The 22,836-nt window shown below is 39.3% G+C and overlaps 1 protein-coding gene across 5 annotated transcripts in view; it reads right to left on the reverse strand.

Annotated features, from left to right (window-relative positions):
* The window catches only part of IL1RAPL1 (interleukin 1 receptor accessory protein like 1), a 653,479-nt gene that overhangs the window by 144,030 nt on the left and 486,613 nt on the right, over positions 1–22,836 (reverse strand). For all 5 annotated transcript variants that reach the window (XM_082219956.1, XM_082219953.1, XM_082219952.1 and 2 more), the window contains one exon: positions 15,480–15,554. In XM_082219956.1, coding sequence (XP_082076082.1) covers positions 15,480–15,554 — 75 coding nt within the window. The remainder of the gene's footprint in view (positions 1–15,479; positions 15,555–22,836) is intronic.

Here is a 22,836-nt window from a genome sequence, read left to right on the forward strand (position 1 = left end):
TTCACGTTGCCAAACACCTGCCCACCCACCCGTTAATTAGGTCGTGTTTGGCCTTGCTTTGGACTTTGGTTGGTTGCCTGTTTTGGAATGGGGGCCAGGTAGGAATTTTTCCCAATGTGACAGATTGGCTGTGGCCACTTGGTTTTTGCCTACCTATTAGCAATCGTCATATCTTTGTAAGGTTTGGCGGTTAGGCATTGGTTTAGGAGAATGTGGGGAGGGGAGGTGCAGCCATCACTGCCCCTCCAATGAATAGGGTCTTCAGTTAAAGGAAACCGGGGGTCCAGATCTCGTCTGAAGCCCAGAGAGGGGCTAGGGCCATGCCAGGAGCCCCGGGAACCCCAGGGGTGAGCACCAGTCAATATACACTGATGGAGCTCCCCCTGCTGGTTGTTTACCCTTCCAGGCTTCCTGCAGGGTGGGGCAGGAGCCAGATATAGTTTGATACCAATGCCTAAGCCAATACCAGTCACATTTGTGTATTTTAATAAAGTTTTGGCCAAAATTTGCCCATTAACATTTAAACTGAATTCTGTCTCCACTGTGTCTTTATTTCCATTTGGGATGGGTTTTGAGGCTCAAAGAAATTATGTATTATGAAATTATGTATTATGTGTTTCCTGTAAACAGATGCAAGTACTTCTGGAATTGTAAGGAATGTCTTTCTTTTCGTCTTTTCTTTCTTTCTTTCTTTCTTTCTTTCTTTCTTTCTTTCTTTCAACGGATTGCTATCCTTTTATATGCAGTGTTAATGGGAACTAGCTATGCAAAAACTCACACCCAAGAATTGCAAATGGAGTTATTTGAATTACTTGTGCAAAAGGGGAAAAGGGCATAGGATACAGTCATACCTCATGTTGCATCTGCTTCAGGTTACATGTTTTCGTGTTGCGTCCCATGGCAACCCGTAGGTACCGGAATGGGTTACTTCCGGGTTTCGCCGCTCGCGCAAGCGCAGAAGCACTAAATCATGCTATGTATGTGCACAGACGCGGCGCTTCAGCTTGGGTCAGTTCCGTGTTTCGGACAGGCCTCAGGAACGGATCCCGTCTGTAACACAAGGTTCCACTGTACAGAGTTTGCAACAACTTACAATGCAATGCAACAAGGCAGTTGGGCCCTAAGCAGCAACCTGATCATGGAAGGTGCCTGTTGTTGCAAATCCCTGTTACTGCTGCTCCATGTAGAATCAGGCTGCACAGTGCCAATCTACATTTTTCCTTGGCTTATTCACCATGTCCACATTGCTGTCTTGCCAGGACAGGTGAGATGTACAGCAAATCTGTGTGGATCTGTGCACAAAAGTATACTCAATGGGTTTCTGTGGTACTGAATTTGAATGCTCATGGCTTCAGCATCAAGCACTTAGTGTTGTGTAACTTTATTAATACAGCGAGCTAACCTACTTTTACGTGAGTGTATTCAGTTTCACCAGAATTCTTTGCAAAGAAGAAACTGATTGGTGATCAAGATTTCCAATCCAGTTTTCTTTTTCATAACAGGGAGAGGGTCATTAATATTGCATTCAGCCTCATGGATTCTAAATTAATTTTTCATTTATTTTCATGTACTGAGCACAGAAGAACCTAGAAAAATGAAGATGCTTCAGGACAATAACATTACATAATTGAGGAATGTCGTATACAGCTACATTGAGTTTGCTTTGATTTATAGTTGTACTGATATTGTTTATTTCTACTAAAATGGCATTTAAAATGTCTTCTATCCACTAGGAAATCTGTCATCTTGCCATAATACGATAATGGCTAGCTTTTTTTATTATCTAAACAAATGAACATTTAACAGATGTTAATAGCAACAGATGAAAATATTCAAACACTAACAGATATTGACAAGTTCCTTGTAAGTCCTAGGTAACTGAATAACTGAATGGACAGACCAGTGTGGAACTTCTGTTTTCGTCTGAAAAAAGCATTTATTTATTTGGTTTTGCTTTACGTTGATACCAAGTATGGCCCTGCAATGATCTGACTCGGAACCACAGTGCAGAGGGAAGCAAGGTGCAACCCACCCTTCCCAAAAGACATGGAGTGATGTGGGGGCGATTTATTACAGGATTTGGAATATAACACTCCTCTCCTTATGTGCTGTTTTGTTTGTTAGGTTTGTAAGGTATATTATTATATAATGTTATTTTATTATTATTTCATAGGATGTTGTTGAACATAGATCTCTGCTGAGTCCCACTGAGAAAAATGGTGGGGTCTAAATAAATATACTAATAATGTAACAAGGGAAATAATTCAGAAATATAAAAACAACGAGCTGTCGGTACATTCACATTTACATGTAGTGGAGCCACGTACAAATTGGATAAGGCAAAAAAGACCCCTGGACGGTTAAGTCCAGTGACATTTTACTATTGGGAGGGCGGTACTCATGTCGCTTCAGGCTGAGGGAGCCGGTGTTTGTCCGCTTTAGAGTGGCACTAAAAAAAACAGGCTTATGAGCTAACAACAACATAAATAGAAGTATAGTATGCAATACTGGTGGTTTGCTATGGAGTTGCAGCTGCAGGCTGGAGCATTTTCGCACTGCCCCATTTGTATGAAAACATGAAAACTTAATATACCTTCACCCACACAGAGAGAAAGCTATTTGCTGAGACAGGAGAACTTGCACTGGCTGTATTTGAAATTGGCTTGGTTTTTATGAACTTTCAGTGAGCATCTGGTGGGGGTGGAATTTAGCCCTGGCTTGTAGTGCCTCTCCATGCATTCAGATGTTGTCCCACATATGCACCTTATCATATTGCTTACCTGGGATTTAAACTACCCAGCCGCAGCCATGACTGAGGGTTGTCTGGAAAGACAACTGATCCCCCTTTACCAAAATAAAGAAACTCAGGACCAACAGAGGTTTGCAGATCTGGATGAGGGGTACCACAACCACACAAAACTCCCCCCCCAAATATTCAAGTGAATGGCCCAAATTAAATATATCAATATAATAACAATTAGGAGGACTGCTCAAATAGAATAAATTCAACAAGAAGAAGACTGATTGGTCGGGTGATACAGTCACTTCAAAGCAATAAAAAAGAATTTCATCGAAGGTAAGGGGTCCACATTAAATAACTTCTGTGCATGAAACAATAAAGCAGCCTAGCTAGCTTGAAAGAGAAAGACTTTGGGGCAAATTAGGATATACGTATAATACAGTGAAGCATTGCAAACTGCACCTATTCATACTCTTAACCAGGTAATTACGAACTTTGGTGTTAACTGTTGTTATTTGCTACCCTAAAATACTGTTTTAATAAAATATTACAAGTTCCCAACATATACCTTTAAAAACATTCACCTTTAAAAACTTCCTTTGACAGAAACTATGATAAAAAATTACTATGTCACTTATTCTCTCCCTTGCATTCGACTAGAAATCATGGCTGACGATGAACGGCGAACAAAGAAGCCTTGGATTTCCCCCCTCTGGCTGCGAAAAATGCAGAGATTTCTAAAAGGAGTTTCCCAGGAGAGACACCTTACAGGAACTTTCTTGAGCTAAAAAGGCATGATTCTGCAGTGCTAATCAAAAGCAATATATTCAGCCAGCTCCCTGGGACTTAGCCTGTTTGGTTGTGAATTGTAAGGCGTCACTTGAGCAATTTGAAGAGCTGCAACTGGGGCATTGCAGAAGGGAGTTAGATGCACAGCTAGAAAAGAAGACTGGCCTCTGCTATGCCCTAGCTTCTGCACTTATTTTTTTCCTCTGTTAAGAGGTTTGTAATCTATGCTTGTGAATAGGACGACATGAAGCAGCCAATGATCACTATAATACAAGTTTTGGTTCTCACCTCCACTTCCCTCAGCTTTGACACACAGCCTTTCTTCCTTTATCCTGACAAACTAATTACCTTCCTTCCTCTGGAAACGTCACTGAAATTAAGGTTAATGGTTTATTTATACACCACTTCTAACATTATTTATTAGTATACAAGATTAAAGGGAGATGTGTTGCATTCTTGAGTGACTGGGTGGTTCACTGTTTGTGTTTAAAGATTTTTAGGTAATGTAAAACTGCCTCACTTCACTCTCTGTTTTAATTTCATGACCTTAAAAAAAAACAACTAACCTAGCCCCTCCTACTAGAATTTAATTAGTGTACAGTGGTACCTCAGGTTACATATGCTTCAGGTTACATACGCTTCAGGTTACAGACTCCGCTAACCCAGAAATAGTACCTCGGGTTAAGAACTTTGCTTCAGGATGAGAACAGAAATGCGCGGCGGAGCGCAGCAGCAGTGGGGGGGGCATTAGCTAAAGTGGTGCTTCAGGTTAAGAACAGTTTCAGGTTAAGAACAGACCTCTGGAACGAATTGAATACTTAACCTGAGGTACCACTGTATGCAGATGGGTCATGTTTTCCAACACCTGCTCCCAAAGAATTGCCATGGTAAACAGAGAAACATTTGACATAGTAGCACAAAAGTAACACCTTAGATTACTGCAATGCATTATATGTGGGGAAGATAGTTCAGAAACTTCAGCTGGTGCAGAATTCAGCAGCCAAGTTGCTCACCACGGCTCACCAATCCTGGCCGAACTTCACAGGCTGCCAATTAGTATTTGGGCACAATTCAAAGTGCTGATTTTGACCTTAAACAGCTCGGGACCACAGTACCTCAAGGACCGTCTCTTCCCATATTAATTGGTCTGTGATCATAATCTGAGGCCCATTTTCAAGAGTCGCCTCCACAAGAGGTCTGGAGGGCGGCAACATGAAAACAGGCCTTTTCTGCAGTGGCTCCCCGTCTGTGGAATGCTCTTCTCAGGAAGAGAAGCAAAAACATTCCTCTTCTCTCTCAGGGCTTTGGCTAGTTAAACAAGTATAGTGGTACCTCGGGTTACATATGCTTCAGGTTACATACGCTTCAGGTTACAGACTCCGCTAACCCAGAAATAGTACCTTGGGTTAAGAACTTTGCTTCAGGATGAGAACAGAAATGCGCGGTGGAGCGCAGCAGCAGTGGGGGGGCATTAGCTAAAGTGGTGCTTCAGGTTAAGAACAGTTTCAGGTTAAGAACGGACCTCTGGAACAAATTAAGTACGTAACCAGAGGTACCACTGTAATAGCCTTTTAAACTGGGGGTGGGTATTGGTTTTGTTTGTTCCTATGCAAAATTATAAATTATCTAGGTCTTGACTCCAAACTACTACTATTATTATTATTGTCGATGTTAGTTGCTTTATCTTACATTAAAAGCGGGGGTGGGGTGGTTGATAGTACCAGGCAAAAACTTTCCACTACAGTATAGGCATTTGGCCTTTAACATGCCTGTTCCATTTCCAGGCTATAAATTGTGAAGCTGAACAAATTACAGCACAAAATGATAATGATAATTCTCTATATAACATACCGAAATAGCTGTATGGGACAATATTTTGAAACAGCACAGCAATTTGTAGGACCTTAAAGGCCATCAAATTTATTATGGCATAGGCATTTGCGGACTAGAGTAGTGGCTATGAATATTTTTATTGAACCCTTTTTCCTAGATGCCATTGAGGACATTCTCTGTTAACTGGATCCATGCTGCCCTGAAATAGCTGATTTTGTCCATTGTGTATCTGCACCCCACATCTCTGATTTTAAGTCATTTATCTCTGTAAGACCCTTTTCTTGGCAACACAGTGATTAATGGAAAAGAAGTAGATAGTTAAATATTTAGCTTTCATGTCACTACAACCTTGACAGAGACATGTAACAACCACACTGACTACAAAACCCTTTGAAATAGTGCCTTTATACAATGACTTTCTGTGCACTTCTCTAGTAATTAAAATATGTAAGAGCCCAGTTGGTCTGCATACTGCTGATGTGCTAGAAAGTGTGGGAAGCATTTTATCATCAATAATTCAAAACTATCCTGGAAGATATGGTAAGGTTTTAAATTCTATACAAGAAATCCTATGTCTCTGTTTGCGAGTTTACAATATTATTCAAAGATGGAAAACTAATCTTGATGTTTTCTTTTTCTTTTCTTTTCCCCAAAGCTATTCTTCTCCATGTAGTGGAAGTCTGGAACCTCTAATTTACAATCTTCTAGGAGAATTGCTCTTTTTCACACAGCTAACATACATGTGAACACTGGATCACAGAATCACGGAAGGAATCATGAGGGTTCCAACCCCCTACAATACAGGAATATTTTGCCCAATGTGGGGATTGAACCCACACACGACTGATCATTTCCAGTCTACCCTGAAAACACACCAGTGACCAAAAGCCTTATATCACACTAACAGTTTCCTCAACACTCTGCTCTGCTCAATCAACCTATTCATAATAAAAAGAGCACCTGAGAATGTCAGGGTTTTATGCTCATAAAGCTATGGAGCAGTGAGGATTAGCATGAAGATTTCACTTTGCGATTTAACAGTATTGCTTTAGGTAGTCGGGAAACCAAAGATCAGATGAGAAAATTATCTTGCACCCAAAGTTAATTTAAAAATATTGCTCTTCATAATACAAAGTCTTAACCAACATTGAGTCTATTGCAGTTATACTTTATTGGGAAGCTAACATGTCCACACAGAAAGTCAGGGCGAGTAAAGCTTAGTCATTGTAATGTAGAGCAGCAAGGGATGTATAAAAGCCCCCTGAGAAATTTATTTCATCTCAGTGAAACTTCCTCGACTTCCCTTGGATGTTTTTACTTGAGCATGAACCGCTAAATTCGGCTCAGGCTTTACTTTAGTCAAAATCCTAGAGTGGGAGCTCTAAAAGTCTCTTTGGTCAGATACACATCTGCACCCATAGTTGTAATAAAGGTTGACATTCTGCAGACGTAGCCTTAGGCCAGTGACTGAAAATGAAGTTGATTTGAATTGGGGTTATTAAATTTGCTATGAACTGATGCAAGTCTGCAAAAGATTTGTTTTTTATTGTGATCTGAGAAAATTACCAAAATGACAGTGTGCACTGACAAGGTAACACAACAGTATGACCTGAGAGGGAAGCTAAGTGCTATTACTTATCCATTTTAAAAGCCCAAAAGTAAAGGTTTTCTTGTTTATTTAGGGTATTTGTTGCCTGATTTTTTGAATTATATAAAACTTCTAAAGCACATACAATATCCTGGAGGAGATGCCTACCATGCTTGTGGGTTTCATGGGAGCAGCTGGATAGTCATTTGGAAGTGGAATGCTAGACTAGAAGGACACTTGATCTGATCCTGCAAGGATCCAGAATAATACAATCTCAGAATTGTAGAGGGACCTCAAGTGTCATCTAGTCCACCCCTGCCATTATTAGCTTTGTTCCCTTTGATGGTTCTTCTCCCAGGTAGATTCCTGGATAGGGAAAGCAGAGTCAGACTATTTAAACCAATTTTCAGTTTAACTCTCCAAGCATTGATTAATTCTAACTTTTATTAGACACAGGAATTGAGCGGTAGCTGGCGCCTCACAAACTCATAACAGTATATAGGAAGAAATGGCTTAAAACATCAATGCAAATCTTCTGAATAAACTCACTGGTTTTACTCTGTACCACTTGAAGCCCCTGGCTGTATACTCTCTCTGTGTGTGGGAAATCCAATATAACTTGAAAGCTGGGAAGCATAGACGTCTGGTGGACAGGCATTTAAACAGACACTAGCCTGATTGCCTGTGGCAAGTAAAAATCTACACCCCCCCTTGGGTAGTCAGGTAGGTAACGCTTTGTTTTTCCCCATTACTAACAAAAGGTGTGAGCAGTTGGCTACTAATTTATATGGATCTATCTGGAAGGCTACCATATTTTTTTGTGATCACTGCCATACATCAGGACTTAGTACAAATGACAATTCTGCAGTAGATATTGCTGACTTACATGAAGAAAATATTCATCATGCTTGATAGTATGCTTTAGTCTTGAGATGCCATACTAACAAATCTTACATGACAGTAATATGCTTAAATCTGACAATGGATAGTTAAGATGAAAGGATATAGAAATGCCAAAGTTGGAATAAGGTCAAATGAAAGCCCTCCTATCAAAATACAAAACAGCTGTTGGCTATTGCTTTTCTCTGGAGTTAGGACTTGCGTTTATATTTACTAATTCACTTAGATTAGCTTTGCTGTACAAGAATCCATTAACATTCTTCTTTAGAATAACATTAATCAAACAAGATTGTCTTTATATTTTTTCAAAAACTGATATGTGATGTTCCTCAGTAGAATGCACATAGTGCAATTGTTTAATTCTAAACACGCACCAAACAACAGAATTATTAGAAACTTGGCAGAAAGCCCTCGGTACTAGTGATATCAAAAACAAGCAATAAAATAGTTTTAAAGTGCAATCCTTTCTCTACTTTCCTGGGACTGAGTCCCATTGAATTCAATGAGGATTACTTCTGAGTAGAAGTATATATTTTTGTGCCGTTAGCTACTGAGATCTCTGAATTCTGAAAGCTGCCAGAATTTCTAGTTAGGTGATGCAGAGCACTTAGGAAAATGTCCATATGTACAAGGCTCTATTTTATACAGTGTCAGAGCAATAGTCCCTCTTTCTATTCTGATGGACAGCCACTGCAAAATATTGAGTGCAGGTGTGTCTTATTGAGATACTTTAGCTGGAGATGCCAGATATTTAGTTTCCAAAAGCGAAGCATGTGCTCTGTGCTACCTGAAGGGAGAAAAAGCGGGTACAAACTGGATAGCTAGATTGCACTTGTCCAACAATCATAGATGGATAGGGAATGGATGCAGCTTTGCAGAGCACATGGAGTACAAAGATCAGTCATACTGGAGCCATGCACAACTTTGCCATGCTGGTATATCTCATGCTGCTTGGGAATAACGGGTTGTAGTTCAAAACATCTGGAGGGGTGGCAGAGGTTGCCTTACACACTATATTCAGCATATATGATACATACTGTTTTATTATCATCCTTGTGCAATTTCTAACCTGAATGCAGCTGTACGATTGTGAGGCAAATGTCCACTAAAAACTCCCAAGTGATTCTGAATCGAGGAAAGTCGAGGATAGTAATATGGTATTTCACTGTTGCCTAACCAGATGGTATTATGCCATGGACTATTTTACTATTTGGCTTACAGAACATAGCCAAAGCCACAAAGCCAAATTTACTGAGAAAGTGTTGACTTTCAACACAATGATTTACCACTTAAGAGCTGTATATAATGATTTTTTTTTTTTAAGAAGGAGAATAGTTTTCTATTAAGAATGGGCAAGGCAAGAGGCACTACAATATGCAAAGCACGTTGTGGTTACATTTATTGCGTTAATGGTTTCCTTACCAGAGCTACTCTATAATTCACCAGATATGGGGATTTCCTTACGGCTGCCAAGTTTTGTTTTTGAGGTTAGGTCTTTGTAATTAATTGAGGATGAATAGAGCTGTTTCTTGGCAAAGAAATTCACTCAACTAATGATCAAATGCTACTAATTGCATCATAGTTTCACCAAGGGTCACGTCTCACTAGAATTCCTGCTAATAGCTGTCCAAGATAGACAACAGCTACAGGAGTTTGGAAATCTTATTATATCTCATGACTTTCACACATTTGTGTGAACATGCATTTGTCAGCAGTCATCCCAAACAATTTCTCCTTCCTTTAGTCCACTACCTCCATTCCATAATGGTCAGTTTAGTTGATTCCTAAGGGGCATGCATAGCTTTTATTTCTTGTTGTAACTGCTGGATTGTTACAGGAGTACACAGAGCGGAATATATCTGAATCACAGTTTCATACAACAGCCGCAAATCTTTCATTTGAGAGATAATACTCCAGAGTCAACTCTCTTTTTTTTGCACCTTAGACAGGCCAATTAACACTTTTAAAAAATAGTAACAATAAGGAAAGAAAAACGCTGGATGGCTGCGGCTTCTCTAAGACCTCTGACAAAGATCTTCGTACACTTAATGAGAAGTGGTTTGCAGACAAAATTTCAAACATTTTACAAGTGCAAATATCATTCTAAGTGTTACAGCTTTAGAAGGGTCATTGTTTCTCATACTTAATTAGAGCTAAAGATTTCATTGCCAAGTTTTTTTTATTTAAAAAAGGCACCAAAGGGACCAATATCAATACAATAAAACTTAATCAGCTCCCTTTGTAGGTCATACAACCAACATTGTGCCAGAGGAACTGCTGACACTGTATAGGAAGTCTCCTGATCAGGAAGTGATCAGATTTAGTTATTCCACTTGTTCTGTAATTTTATCAGAACTTCCAATCAGGGATAACTTCATGAAAACTTCAGGGATTCAGAACAACTAGCTGCTATGCAGCACCCCAAAGGAACACAAGCTAGTTCAAAATACTTGCCATATGACACTGGAATACATTTCATTATATTAATCGGTCACTTTGTAGTTGCAGCCACAGCTTTTGTAACTGCAATAATAGCAGAAAATAAAGCAGAAGGGCAGCTGCTGCATCCCAACAGATCTTGATTCAGATAATACATTCTCAGTGCAATGTGTTCCTGGGGACACTCAGAGGACATCACTAGGAGACAAAGTTGACCATGTGAACTAGGCCTGTGATTTATATTCATGACAAGGGCCAGCTACTAACATTATTTCCCAATATTAAAGGATACAAACCATAAATCATGAGCTTCTTGCATAAGGAAATCAGTGCTCTCCTAGGAAGCTGTGATTTATACGATGCACTTTAATCAATGTTTGACAAATATTTCATCTCTAGCTACATTTGGACTTGGGGAAAGGAGATATTTGTGGCTATGTGTGAAGAGGAAACTTCTTGCAAAAATGGGTGCATCTGGTAGCGTGCAGACACTGGCACACTTGGCAAGAGTTTATTGCAGGCAAAGTAGTGTTTCAGTTGAAAAGTAAAGAAAGGAAATGAAGGATTGTAAAGTCACCAGGCTAGCAAAATCAGAAAGAAAGAAAGAAAGAAAGAAAGAAAGAAAGAAAGAGCCTGATTTGAAAGTATTTCTTTTTTTATTACATAAACTTAGATCAAAACTGAATATAGGAACATAACATCAGGAATAAGTTTTTGATGGCAAGAGCTGTTCAACAATGGAACAGACTTCCGAAAGAGGTGGTGGACTCTCCTTCCTTGGAGGTTTTCAAGCAGAGGTTGGATGGTCACCTGTCATGTATGATCCAGCTGAGACTGCTGCATTGCAGGGGGTTGGACTAGGTGACCCCCGGGGTTCCTTCCAACTCTTACAATTTTTCGATTCTGTGATTCTATGATCCTGAAATCTCAAGGTTAGATGGTACCCTTTCAATTTGCTGTCCAAGTAAACTAAGCTGTGAGACTTCCCATAGGTGACTGAATCAAGGTCAGCATAGATTTCATACACAGCAGTTGCTGAACAGAGAGAATCCATCCTTTTTTCTAAGACTCGTTTTCCTTCACACCACTCGAGAATGAAAGATTTGTATCTAATTTAAAGTAGTGTGTTTAGTGCTGAGTCTGCTTTTATTTACAATCTACCCTTCAGCTCCTCTGCTAAAAGTGAAATGGCAATTGCTTTTAAAACGACCCATTTTCATGGTGCTTCTATGTTAAAATTGTACTGCAAATATCAAAAGTAGGGGAAAAAAGGTTTACTGAGTCCAACTTGGTGAACTGAATATCCCTACATTGTTAAGAGTATTTATTTCTACTTATCTTCTTAGAATTTATTAATCTTCCTCAAAGGTCTTCAGTTGCTAATTTACTAATCAACTGTAATTTTCCAATTAATGATGTAATGATAATTTGTTGAAGGAACAAACTTATTAACATGATTTAAAGCTCATACAAAAAGCTGAGATGCCATATGAACTTATAAATGTAAGCAATAGATTTATAATGAATTGTAATTATTTGCAGAACCTTAATTATCTGTAGAAAGATTGCCGAGTTAAACCGTTTCTATAGTTAAAATAAATAAATTCCGAGTTCTGACTCATAGTTGCGGTTCTTACTTTGAAGTGAGTATGATTCACATCACTGATACTGGGGCTGCAAATACATAGTGCTTTAAACCCACATTCAAAGCACACATTTTCCCCTCCAAAGAATTCTGAGCACCGTAGTTTGTTAAGTGTGGCTGTGAACTACATTGCCCAGAATTCTTTGAGGGGTGGTGGTGGAATGTGTGCATAGCTTGAGTAAAGAAAGATTCTGCCCAAAGGACTTCCTAAACATATGCACCTATAGCTGAGCTGAGACTATGGTATTCTGTCTGCCAATAAATCCTCCTGCTCCTTCTCCCATTATAGGAAATTATAGTGGATGCCTCTTTCCCACTAGCCAAGGTGGTCTGCACGTGTCCACCAACTTTCTCCTTGTTCAAATTCCTTCTGTAAAGAAGGAACCACACATTGGTTCTGTGCGGGGCTTTTTCCTATTGGGCACTTCTTCTCTCAGTCAGGTTCCTTTGCTCCTCCTCATCCTGCTTAGTTTGGACACTCTTCTCTGTTTAACTCTCCCTTTGTCTACACTCTGGTGCAGCTGAGCTACCTTTCAGCTATTTCACTAGGCTTACCAGAATGGCATCCTGGTAGATTGATGAAGATTGCTGCCATTGTAGTTGGAATACCCTGGGGACCTTTCTATTACTGCACGAGGCAGTAAAGGGTTTCAAGTCCCCCTCCCCTTTTATCTGAAGATAAGTTTACTCATGTTTCATGATGTAGTGTCATCCGTCCTATCGTGTATGGAGCAGAACTCAGTTCATTGCAGCTTTGTTGCTTAAAGCAAATGTTTTCATTTAAGAGAAAGGGAAAAATCATAAACCCACAGGTACCTTGTGTACTGATGGTAAACCCCACTGAATGCCCATGCCCCAAATAATTAGATGTTGCGTTTCCACCATGAAGATTGTTGAAAATCCTTGCTTTTGTTTAGCCCAGCAAAATCTGGAGGGTCCACAGGTTTTCCAGCCTTTATCTAACACAATCCTTGGACTAGTGGGGTGTTTTGAAAATATTGTTACCTATGCTCCAGCTTTAAGCAGGAGGTTCTAAGCAGCTAGAAAAGAAAAGAAAAGTGACAAAGAGCACAACTCCAACTCTTTTTTCATTTAGGCTGAGATGTGAAAGAATGCAGGCTGTGCTTTAGGTTGTCTGTTAATATTTGTGGGAAAGTGAATCTAATCTTCTCTGTCTTCTTTGGTTTCAGAAAAGGTTTTTAGGCACCTCCTTTGGAAGCAAAACTAAGACTATTTCCTAAAAGATGATGACATCTTTGTGCTGTCTTGTCTAGTGAAGTGGAGCAAAACTCCTGCCAGGGGAAACTTATTTTGTTGTTTCTATAAACTGCATGGCCATTGGGGAGTTTTGTTTGGCCTGCCACAACTAACTGCTTTATAATTCTGCCTCAGTGAGGGAAGCGGTTGAAGAAAGATACAAGACAGATTGCTATGAAACCCTACTCCACAATTTTCTCTTACAATTTTCTCATATATTTTCACAGACAGCCTGGTGTCTTAAGCATTCACCTATTCCTTGTAGCAGTAAAAACAAACAAACCAAATATTGAGAGGTTGATCCTCTTGAGTAGAAAATAACCATGTGTATTATTAAAAGCCCCTCTGCAACTCAAATCCTAAATGCATTATTTAAACACAGATATTGATTAATTCAAAGGAACCACTTAGTAAAAGCGGAGACGAGTTTATATTATTTTATTCTTGACCTCCATTAGCTTTCCTGTCAGAACTTGATTGAAACCTGTTCAAGAGAGTTAGTACATATGGTTTATACATTCTGTTTACACATTTTGATAGATTTATTTTCAAACTGGCCTTAATTAATGTATTATTTACCATGTTGCTTTTCTACATGATGTATGTGCTTCATTGGAAACAGAATTTCCAGAATTTTCCTTTTATCTGAAATTTTAATATTTGCAGTATGCATTTGATCAGACCCACAGTGAACTACTACTTCAACAAATGCTTTCTGAGCAAAAGGTTAGACATATTTCTATCTCTCATAGGACTAGCCATTGCAAACCCAATGCTTTCTTATGTTCTGTGGTAAGTTTATAAAAATGTGCCTTCCCATCGTAAATAGAATACTGCTTCTCAGGTCAGGTTCAGAACTTCTGGCGCTGTCCACACATATGAGAATATGACCGTAATAATTTATCTTTAACACACCTAGAACTGCAGAACTCAGAAGCCAAACAGGAACTTGCAGTATGCCAATTAACTGTTTTGAGTCAGAAATTAGTACCAGATTAATTATAATTTGCCAATCTAGCAATGCTTCAAAGATGCCTAAGAAGATGTCTAATATTTCACATTCCTTGATCATAATTAAGTAAGACAGATGGTATGCAGTTAAACACAAGAGTCATCATAGAAATACAACAAAACATAAATGGTAATATTTAGAAGCCAAACTTGTACTCTGCAAAGTCAGAAAATGTTTAAGCAGACACATAAATTCCATTGATATGATCACATACAAGGCTAGAATAAATCATTGCTTGTTCTTTTAAAAAGACATAATATTATAGAAAGTGCAACTGACTACCAACAAATACTATTTTCTTCAAACAATCTAATGTATATTGAAGCCCTATTCTGACAATATTGAGATGGTAATATCATAAGGGTAGTGTTTTTTCTGAGGAAGTTACTGTAACTTTTCAGGTTTTTAAGCAGAGGGTGCTTTCACAAATGGCTCTATATGTAAAAATATATGCTTTAAAATGGTGCTAAAGTCCACCATGTAAGGCCTTTACTATGAAAAAGGTTGAGAATTAGTCTTAAGACAAGTAATAACCTGTAGTTTCCAAGTGAACATATGACAAAGACCCAAAAACAACATTCATTAAATGCCACTAACATAGCCTAGATCTGCCATGGCAGGGAAGATAGCATTAAAAATTAGATAGCAGTGGTGACAACACTCTATTCTGTAGTTACCAAAGAATCACAAACATAACGCAGGGAATTTCACAGTGAATTATAAGCCACTGAAATTCAGTTATAATCTGACAAAATGAACAAAGTAAATGCTCTTTTGGAGGTATGAAAGTATGACTTAATATAGCTTAAAAGTCCATGTATGGGTAAAACAAAAATTCAGTACATTTGGTTCAAAGTCAACAAACCATGTAGCACTCAGAATCATCAGGAAAATTGGCTTCTGTACTTGTAATACTCATAGCCTTCCCAAATATTTCAGACTATAAATCTTATCAACACTGACCATTGGCAGTTATAGCCCCAAAACATCAACTGAACTCTTCAGTTTGACTTCTCCTCTACTTTTAGTTAACTTCCCTTAACTATTAGTTGTAAACAGAATAACTGCAAACTACGGAAAGAAAATGACACCTTGCTTTTTAACGAAGATTAGTTATAATAGAATCAATGCAAATGTGTCATTATTATACCCTAACCTCAAACATATCTGCACAAAAGCACAGTGCAATGTCATCTCTAGTTTTAATTTTAATTGTTAATGCCTTCATCAAACATTAAGACACAGCAGACATCAGCACTTCCTGAATGCAACTTACCCAGCTGTGTCTCCTGAACTGTCAGTTTACTCTCTGAAGGATATAAAAGCTTTGGTGGTTTTTCTGTTAGTGGTGCTGCAGGGAGAAAAAAAGAAGCATGGTCATTCTGAATATTCCTGAATAAGAATATCTTGACACCTGAAATCAGGGTATACTTTAAATAAACAGAACAGGAGTCCCCTAGCTCCCCCCCCCCCGTGTTTTCTGAAACAGTATTAACAATTGCTTTGATTTTAACAACATTTTCATTGGCGCATGTCTTGTGCACTTACACCGTTACTGTCCCACTTTGAACAAACAAGTTTGGTAGGGTTTTGCAGTGTTTCATACACTATGAATCTTACATGCAGAGAAGGAATGACAGAAAAAGCCGGGGGGGGGGGGCAGAGAAAGCAGGTCGGGACAAAAACAAATGGATTTATACAGAGTGGAATTAAGAAGGAAGAAAATTGTGGTGAAGACTCAGAATTGATATAGAAGGTGGAAGGAAATTACTATATGGAATTAAAGTATGGGGGTATGCATTTGTGAGAAAGGGAAAAAAGGAGTGATTTTAGTCAAGGCATTCCAAATAGATTAAGATGAATAATAAACAGGAGTGAGGAAGAGCTGCAGTAGTTTGAGAAAGAAATGTATACAGCACAATGTTTGTTGCAGAAATGTGTCATTCGACAACCTTTTTTATCTCCTTGTTCAATTAATTTAATACTCAAAACCAAAATATCTGTGTACAAGGCAATTTGACACAAATGGGGGCACTTTAATGTTACCTCTGCTTATATTTTTTATTTATTTACAAAGGAAAATAAACTACCCTTCAATGTGAGATGAGCAGCTTCTCTAAAAACATACTTTTTAATGATAGCTTTACAGTTACCCATATAAATGTATTGAGTTTATACCCCACCCTTCCTCCCTGAAGAGCCTAGACCAGCATGTAGATGGGCCCAGTAGTGGACTTCAGGTCCTCAAATTCTCATGGTGCCGTGTGTGATGCTAAAATTCGGCAGCCCCTGCCTCTCACGCTCCATTCTGCAGCATTGTTGTGGCGCCCCCTGCAGTGCCACTGCTGTGGTTGCACCACCCTAAAACTGCCTCTGCTGTGCCAGACATTGCAGAGAAGCTCTAAAAGAAATCCAAGCATGAAAGACTCATCATTTCCTTATCTTTTTCCAGAACTTAATTTCTAAGTTGGGAGCTGCTGAAGCTTAAGTCTTTCTGAAAGTTACACCTTCTATGCAAACTGACATTTATCAGGGATAAACTGCATGAATCTTCACTGTGCATGCAATAATAAAGTGGGATCTGCCATAAAATGTTGTAGTACAGAATAGTATAAGGCCAAAGTATTCAGCCAGAGGGTTCCCCCACCCCCAGGTTTTTGTTGGTGGGAAGAGTGGCTCCTAAAGATTGTTACAATCTTTAGCAATGGTGGCATATTCTTATAATGCAGACTTCCTCAAATTTGGCCTTCCAGATGTTTTTGGCCTACAACTCCCATGATCCCTAGCTAGCAGGACCAGTGGTCAGGGATGGTGGGAATTGTAGTTTCAAAACATCTGGAGGGCCGAGTTTGAGGAAGCCTGTTATAATGTGTGGTGGGGATGTGTCTCCATTCCCAAGGAGCTGGCTTATGTTTCTCTCCTTCCCCCTTAAGACACACACACAAAACCATTGCCACCAATTTTAGCAGTGGTTGAGCTCCCTGGCAGCATTTATTTCTCCTTTCAAAATGCCTACAAATGAAGGATGCTATGTCATGATACGGTTTTGTTGCCAGGGGCTTAATTGGTGATGGTCCTGTTGAGAGATGGCTGTCACCAGTGGGTAGCTGGAATGGACAAAATAGAATGAAGGGGAAATATTCAGAGGACAGTAGACGAGCATCTAAAGATATGCAAAAATGTTTTCTTTTATCTATGTGTAACAATACATATGAGAAATCATTTAATAGCGCTAGATAATGGGCTGTCTTTAATTTGAAATAGACATGCCTTGCTTTAATTACCTTTGCTCCAACTACTTTTAACAAAGCACCCATTTAAAATTAAAATCATGGATGGTTGAGGATTTTAGTCTACTCCATAATCTGGCATGAAGTTTTTTTTATTTAGCCGAACCAGCAGTTGAAACAGAACATAGATCTATGGTTTAGTCCTTTCCAAACACTGGATCAATCATTCTACTTTTGAGGTGCAACCAGGGCTGCTTCCCATTTCTTAAAAATCCTCTAAAAGCTGCTTGAAGCAGCTTCAGAGCAAAGCACCTCCACTGTGCTGCGTAAAAATGCTTTCAGAAAGAGTGCGGAAGTGGTTGCATATGCCTGTTGGGGCATGTGCAGAGTGCCCATTCAACACACCAACGGAGTGTGCCAATGGAACAGAAAAACACCAGACAGTTCTAGTTAGGCTCAGTCCCTTTACTGACAGTATAATGCAGTTCCATAACTTACAGGTTACACACAGTGGTAATATACAGCATACAGTCTTTCCATCAGCATCCAGCCTCCTTGCAGTGTTCCAACACAGACTAGGCTCTGGCCAAGGGCAGGAACCAAGAGCAAATTTGCTTCAAACACAAGAATCACTCTCACAGGCTTGCTGACTCACTCTCACATGATTAACTAGTCGCAGGTGCATGATAAACACACCCAATTAACCAGCATACCTAATTTAACCTGTTCTTGTCCTTTTTCTCTGCATGCAGAAGCCCCTATCCATTAACAATCACATCCTGTGTAATTGTACACAGTGGTAAATTCAGATGCTCCCCTGTAGTCATGTGAGGACCCTATACATATAAAAAAACTCATAGAGAGGGTTTTTGTCTTACTTACAAAGACATGTATCCTTCCATGTACACATTTCCTCATCTCCTTCTTCTTCACTATTTCGAACTACGTTATTTGTTTGGAAGGGTTGGTTGATTGGAGAAAATATTAAATCACTTGATATGATTCTTTTTCTTAAACACACACATAGACACACACACACACACACACACACACACACACACACACTAATTTGACTGCAACCTTATCAGTAGTTCGTCATATCTTCTGTTAAAAGACTCTAAGTTATCAACACAGAGACATCTTTCAGAGAATGTCCACTATGCCATTTAAATGTAGATTTGCCTTTTTTTGGTCAAGCTCAGCTCAATTATTCCTTATCAGATAGCATTTCTACAGCCACTGTTCTAAATCTCTTAAGTCGCTTCAAAGCAGACCTTCTGTCAAAGGTAAAGCAACTGCTGGAATAATCCTAGTACAAAGGACATGTAGGATAGGGAACAACAAATTCCATTTATTTAACAAACTGATACATTACTTACCTGAGGCCTTGGACCTCAGGTGGCAGCTTTCCGTGTGAAAAATAATAGACTTTTTAAACTGCACAGGGATTAGGGATGTTAGCCTCACAATATTCTTTTGGTGTGTGAGGTACAACATATCTGTAGCATCAGCCTGCCTTACAGCAGCCCTGTCATTGTAAGGGAAACCAGGCTATGAAGTAGTTGCTTGAGGTTCTGTTTCTATGGTCCCAGACCTTGATGCTCAAGATCTTACTGAGTGCTAGCATATATACAGCAGAATACTTGCCTTCTGGCTTGCTGTAGCTACTCCATTCCATGAAAGGCCTTGTGAAACTGACATAAGTATACAGATATAGATTGGCTTGATAAAAATGCCACTATATTTTCTATTGGCATTTTATTTTTAATTGATTCAATATTTAACACACAAAACACCTCATCGCTTCAAACAGACCAGTCCAGTCTATTACCTACTTTCAGAGGAATCCATGTACAGTGGTACCTTGAGTTACAGACGCTTCAGGTTACAGATGCTTCAGGTTACAGACTCCCCTAACCCAGAAATAGTACCTTGGGTTAAGTTCCCCCAACTCAGAAATAGTACCTTGGGTTAAGTTCTGTATCTAAATAACTAATTATACATCTGCACTCAGAATTCATTTGTTAATATGATGCCTCTACATTATTTCACCCATTCAATTTTTTTTAGAATCACAGACGCATCTAAGAAAGCCCTCAACTTAATTGAGCTCAGTGATACCTTTTCACAGACATTGCAACCAGTAGCGCAAAATATTTATCCCATAGATCAGGGCAGGCCAACTTGTGTCCTTCCAGAGGTTAGACTGCAACTCTCATCATCCCAACCATTGTCAATGCTGCCTGGGGCTCATGGGAACTGGAGTAAAACACTATTTGAGAGGCCACAGGTTGGCCAGCCCTGCCATAGATTAAAGATATTTAGCCTCACTAAATGTTATATTCAGCCTCCCATCTACCTTTCTCCAAGTCTGGAAGGAAAAGGAATGGGTGGTGAGAACAGTTAGGATTCGTATAAATTATGGGTAGGATTAATATAGTAAGTCCTGTCAGGAAAACCCCTTGTGCAAGTGGGCTTCTCCCCTCTCTCTCCATGTACCCTCCCCAAGTTGGATATGGGGCTCAGGAGAACCCTATAACAGTGCGCAGTGGAGTGGGGGATTGCTCTATCTGGCAAGCCTAAATGCTTGCTATGACAGAAATATCACCTATATATACAGTATATACATATTCATTTAAAATAAATGAATTCATTTGAATAGAGGGAGTCGTGCACAGTTGAAAGCACATAACTCTTAACAGTAGCAATCATGTGCATAATTAATGTGTCAAGAGAGCACTGTAAAGTAGAGCACAATGCAATTTGCTCTTCTTTCAGTTTAGCACCCCTAAAAAAATTAACAGCAGTTCTAGAGCATGCATTTGAATAAGAATAGTGAACAGTGGGGAGTCAATTGCTAAACAAAGCATTTCTGAAACAGACCAACTCCCTTCAAGGTGATTTACCACCTATGTCCTACAGGCTAAGAATGGCTGACAACACAATCCTAACCATGTCTACTCATAAGTCCTGTTGAATTAAACAGGACTTACTCCCAAATTAGTGGGTTTAGGATTGTAGCAGGTGTCTTACACCTGCCACAAAAATACCTTTAACAAATAATCTATTACAAAGTTCCCATCTACTACTAGCTTGTTCATATATCAGATAATCATTTTCCTTTTTGTTACAGTGAGAATTTGAATAAATACTAGATTTCTAACCCACATAGTCATAACATTCTCTTTACCTCATTTAGACAATAGGTACTGGGATGCTAAAAACTGAAGAGTTCGTGTAGTGAATCCACCATGGAAACAGATGAACCATTAAGAAACAAGGGTCCTGTTGTTATGCAAATGTATTTGGCAGTAAAACTGGGGACAGAAATGCATAACAAAATGTAGGAACTGTGTAGGCAAAACTGTTTCCAAATGACTGTTCACAAAGTTTTAAAGTAATGTGGCCCCTAATGACCAGGGACAGGTTGGGAGTATTTGGGGTGGAGAACACATGTGCAAACAGATGTTGAGATTCCTCATTATCTGCTCATCTCTAATTGAAGCTGACATGACATTTGAGCTAGTCTAGTAACTAAGGGAGGCTGCACATATTGCTTCTTTTCTATATTAGTCTTCTTGAACATTCACAGCAATTCCCAGTGCTCGGCCAGGGAAAAGATAAATGCTCTAAAAATCTACAATAACCAAAATGGTGCCCTCGCAGATGGATATGCTGTCTTTTAAAAAAAACAAATGCTACCCAGCAAAAACAACAAAGACTGATGGGAAGAAATATATTAGCTTCAAATGTTGCAGTGCAAGATTAACACTTTATTATGGATTTTGCACAATGCATCTATATAAGCTTCTGATCTGAATTATATCCATTCTCACTTTGGTGAATGTACATTTCTACAATGATTTATAAGGCAGGGCCTTGTATTATCCCATTTTTCAGAAGACAATGTTGTCAACTAAGTGGCTTTCATAAGGGTCATACAGGCTCTAGCTGACTTATAATTTAAACCCCTGTCTTCAACATGCAACCCACTTCTCTGAAATAAAATATGAAACTTTTGAACTGTACAGCAAAATTTAAGGTATTGCAAGTCTTTCCTAAGATTCAAAAGAAGAGTTTGGATTTGATAGAAGAGTTTGGATTTGATACCCCGCCTTTCACTCCCTTTAAGGAGTCTCAAAGCGGCTAACATTCTCCTTTCCCTTCCTCCCCCACAACAAACACTCTGTGAGGTGAGTGGGGCTGAGAGACTTCAGAGAAGTGTGACTGGCCCAAGGTCACCCAGCAGCTGCAGGTGGAGGAGCGGAGACGCGAACCCGTTTCCCCAGATTACTAATCTACCGCTCTTAACCACTACACTACACTGGCTCTTCAAAGGTCTTCTGATTTCTTAAAACGCTTAAAACTGTTACAAATAAAGTAGTGCAAAACCCTGAAAAGGGTTGTGATGTAAATCTACTAAAATGAAAAAAGGGAATGCCATGATTCAGTCGTCTTATTTAATGCAATGTACTGCTTGTCATGCCAGTGCCAATTGAATATCTGTCTATTCAAGCCCTTTCTTCATTCTTAAAATGGTTGTTCCAACTGTAATACTGCTAATGTTGCACTACCTAATTGTTTTCTAAGTCCTTCCAATTCTCTTAAATATAATAGAGCAGATACTATTATACTGAACTAGCTCTAACTGACACTCAGCATTACATCATTAAGCTGGTAACTTTCTGTAAATTATATCTGCTCAGCATTCCTTCCCCCCCCTCTTTTTTTCTTGAGAGCAGGAAGTGAACTATCCACAAACTTGCTTGTATTTAGTAGCCTGCAACATAGAACAGTTACTTTTCAAAGGTGGAACTGTAATCCTGGGCAAATAAGGTTGGGTGGCTTAGGTTGATATAACTGCTTGCCCTTCCTGTAGCTCCACGTGCTCATGGGATGTGGATCAGGCAGGCAACAAGGCCAAAGGCAGGATGAATAGGCGCAATTCCAACTCATCCTGTAGGCAGACCACCATGCAGCTTAAAGAATTCTGAGAGTAAAGGAGAATCTGTCTGCTGAGCAAAAATTTCAGCCCATACACTGGCAACCTCTCACCTAGACCACTGCAGTCCTTTTCTCTCTGGTCTTCTGTGGTGCCATCTTGGTCTGCTTACAAGTATCTAGCATTCTGCAGCCAAACGATTCCATCCTTTCTTGCTTTGATCAAATAGTTTTGCATCTTAAATCCCTACACTGGCATTCTGTCTGCTCCTGATCTGTCAAGTTCTGTGGGACATTGAGACAGAAAAGAACAGGACCTTGGACAGTTCAAAGGGCAGCCTGCAGTCTGACCTGTTTTCCTCCATAGATAAAGATGTTGCCTCTGCAGAAAGCTAGAGCCAAATGAAGTCTTATGTGGACTGTCAAGACCTGGAGTGTGATAGGTTCCCTGGTAGAGCCAGC

This window comes from Podarcis vaucheri (genome assembly GCF_965113315.1).
Source record: "Podarcis vaucheri genome assembly, chromosome: 4".
In the NCBI taxonomy this organism is placed as follows: Eukaryota; Metazoa; Chordata; class Lepidosauria; order Squamata; family Lacertidae; genus Podarcis; species Podarcis vaucheri.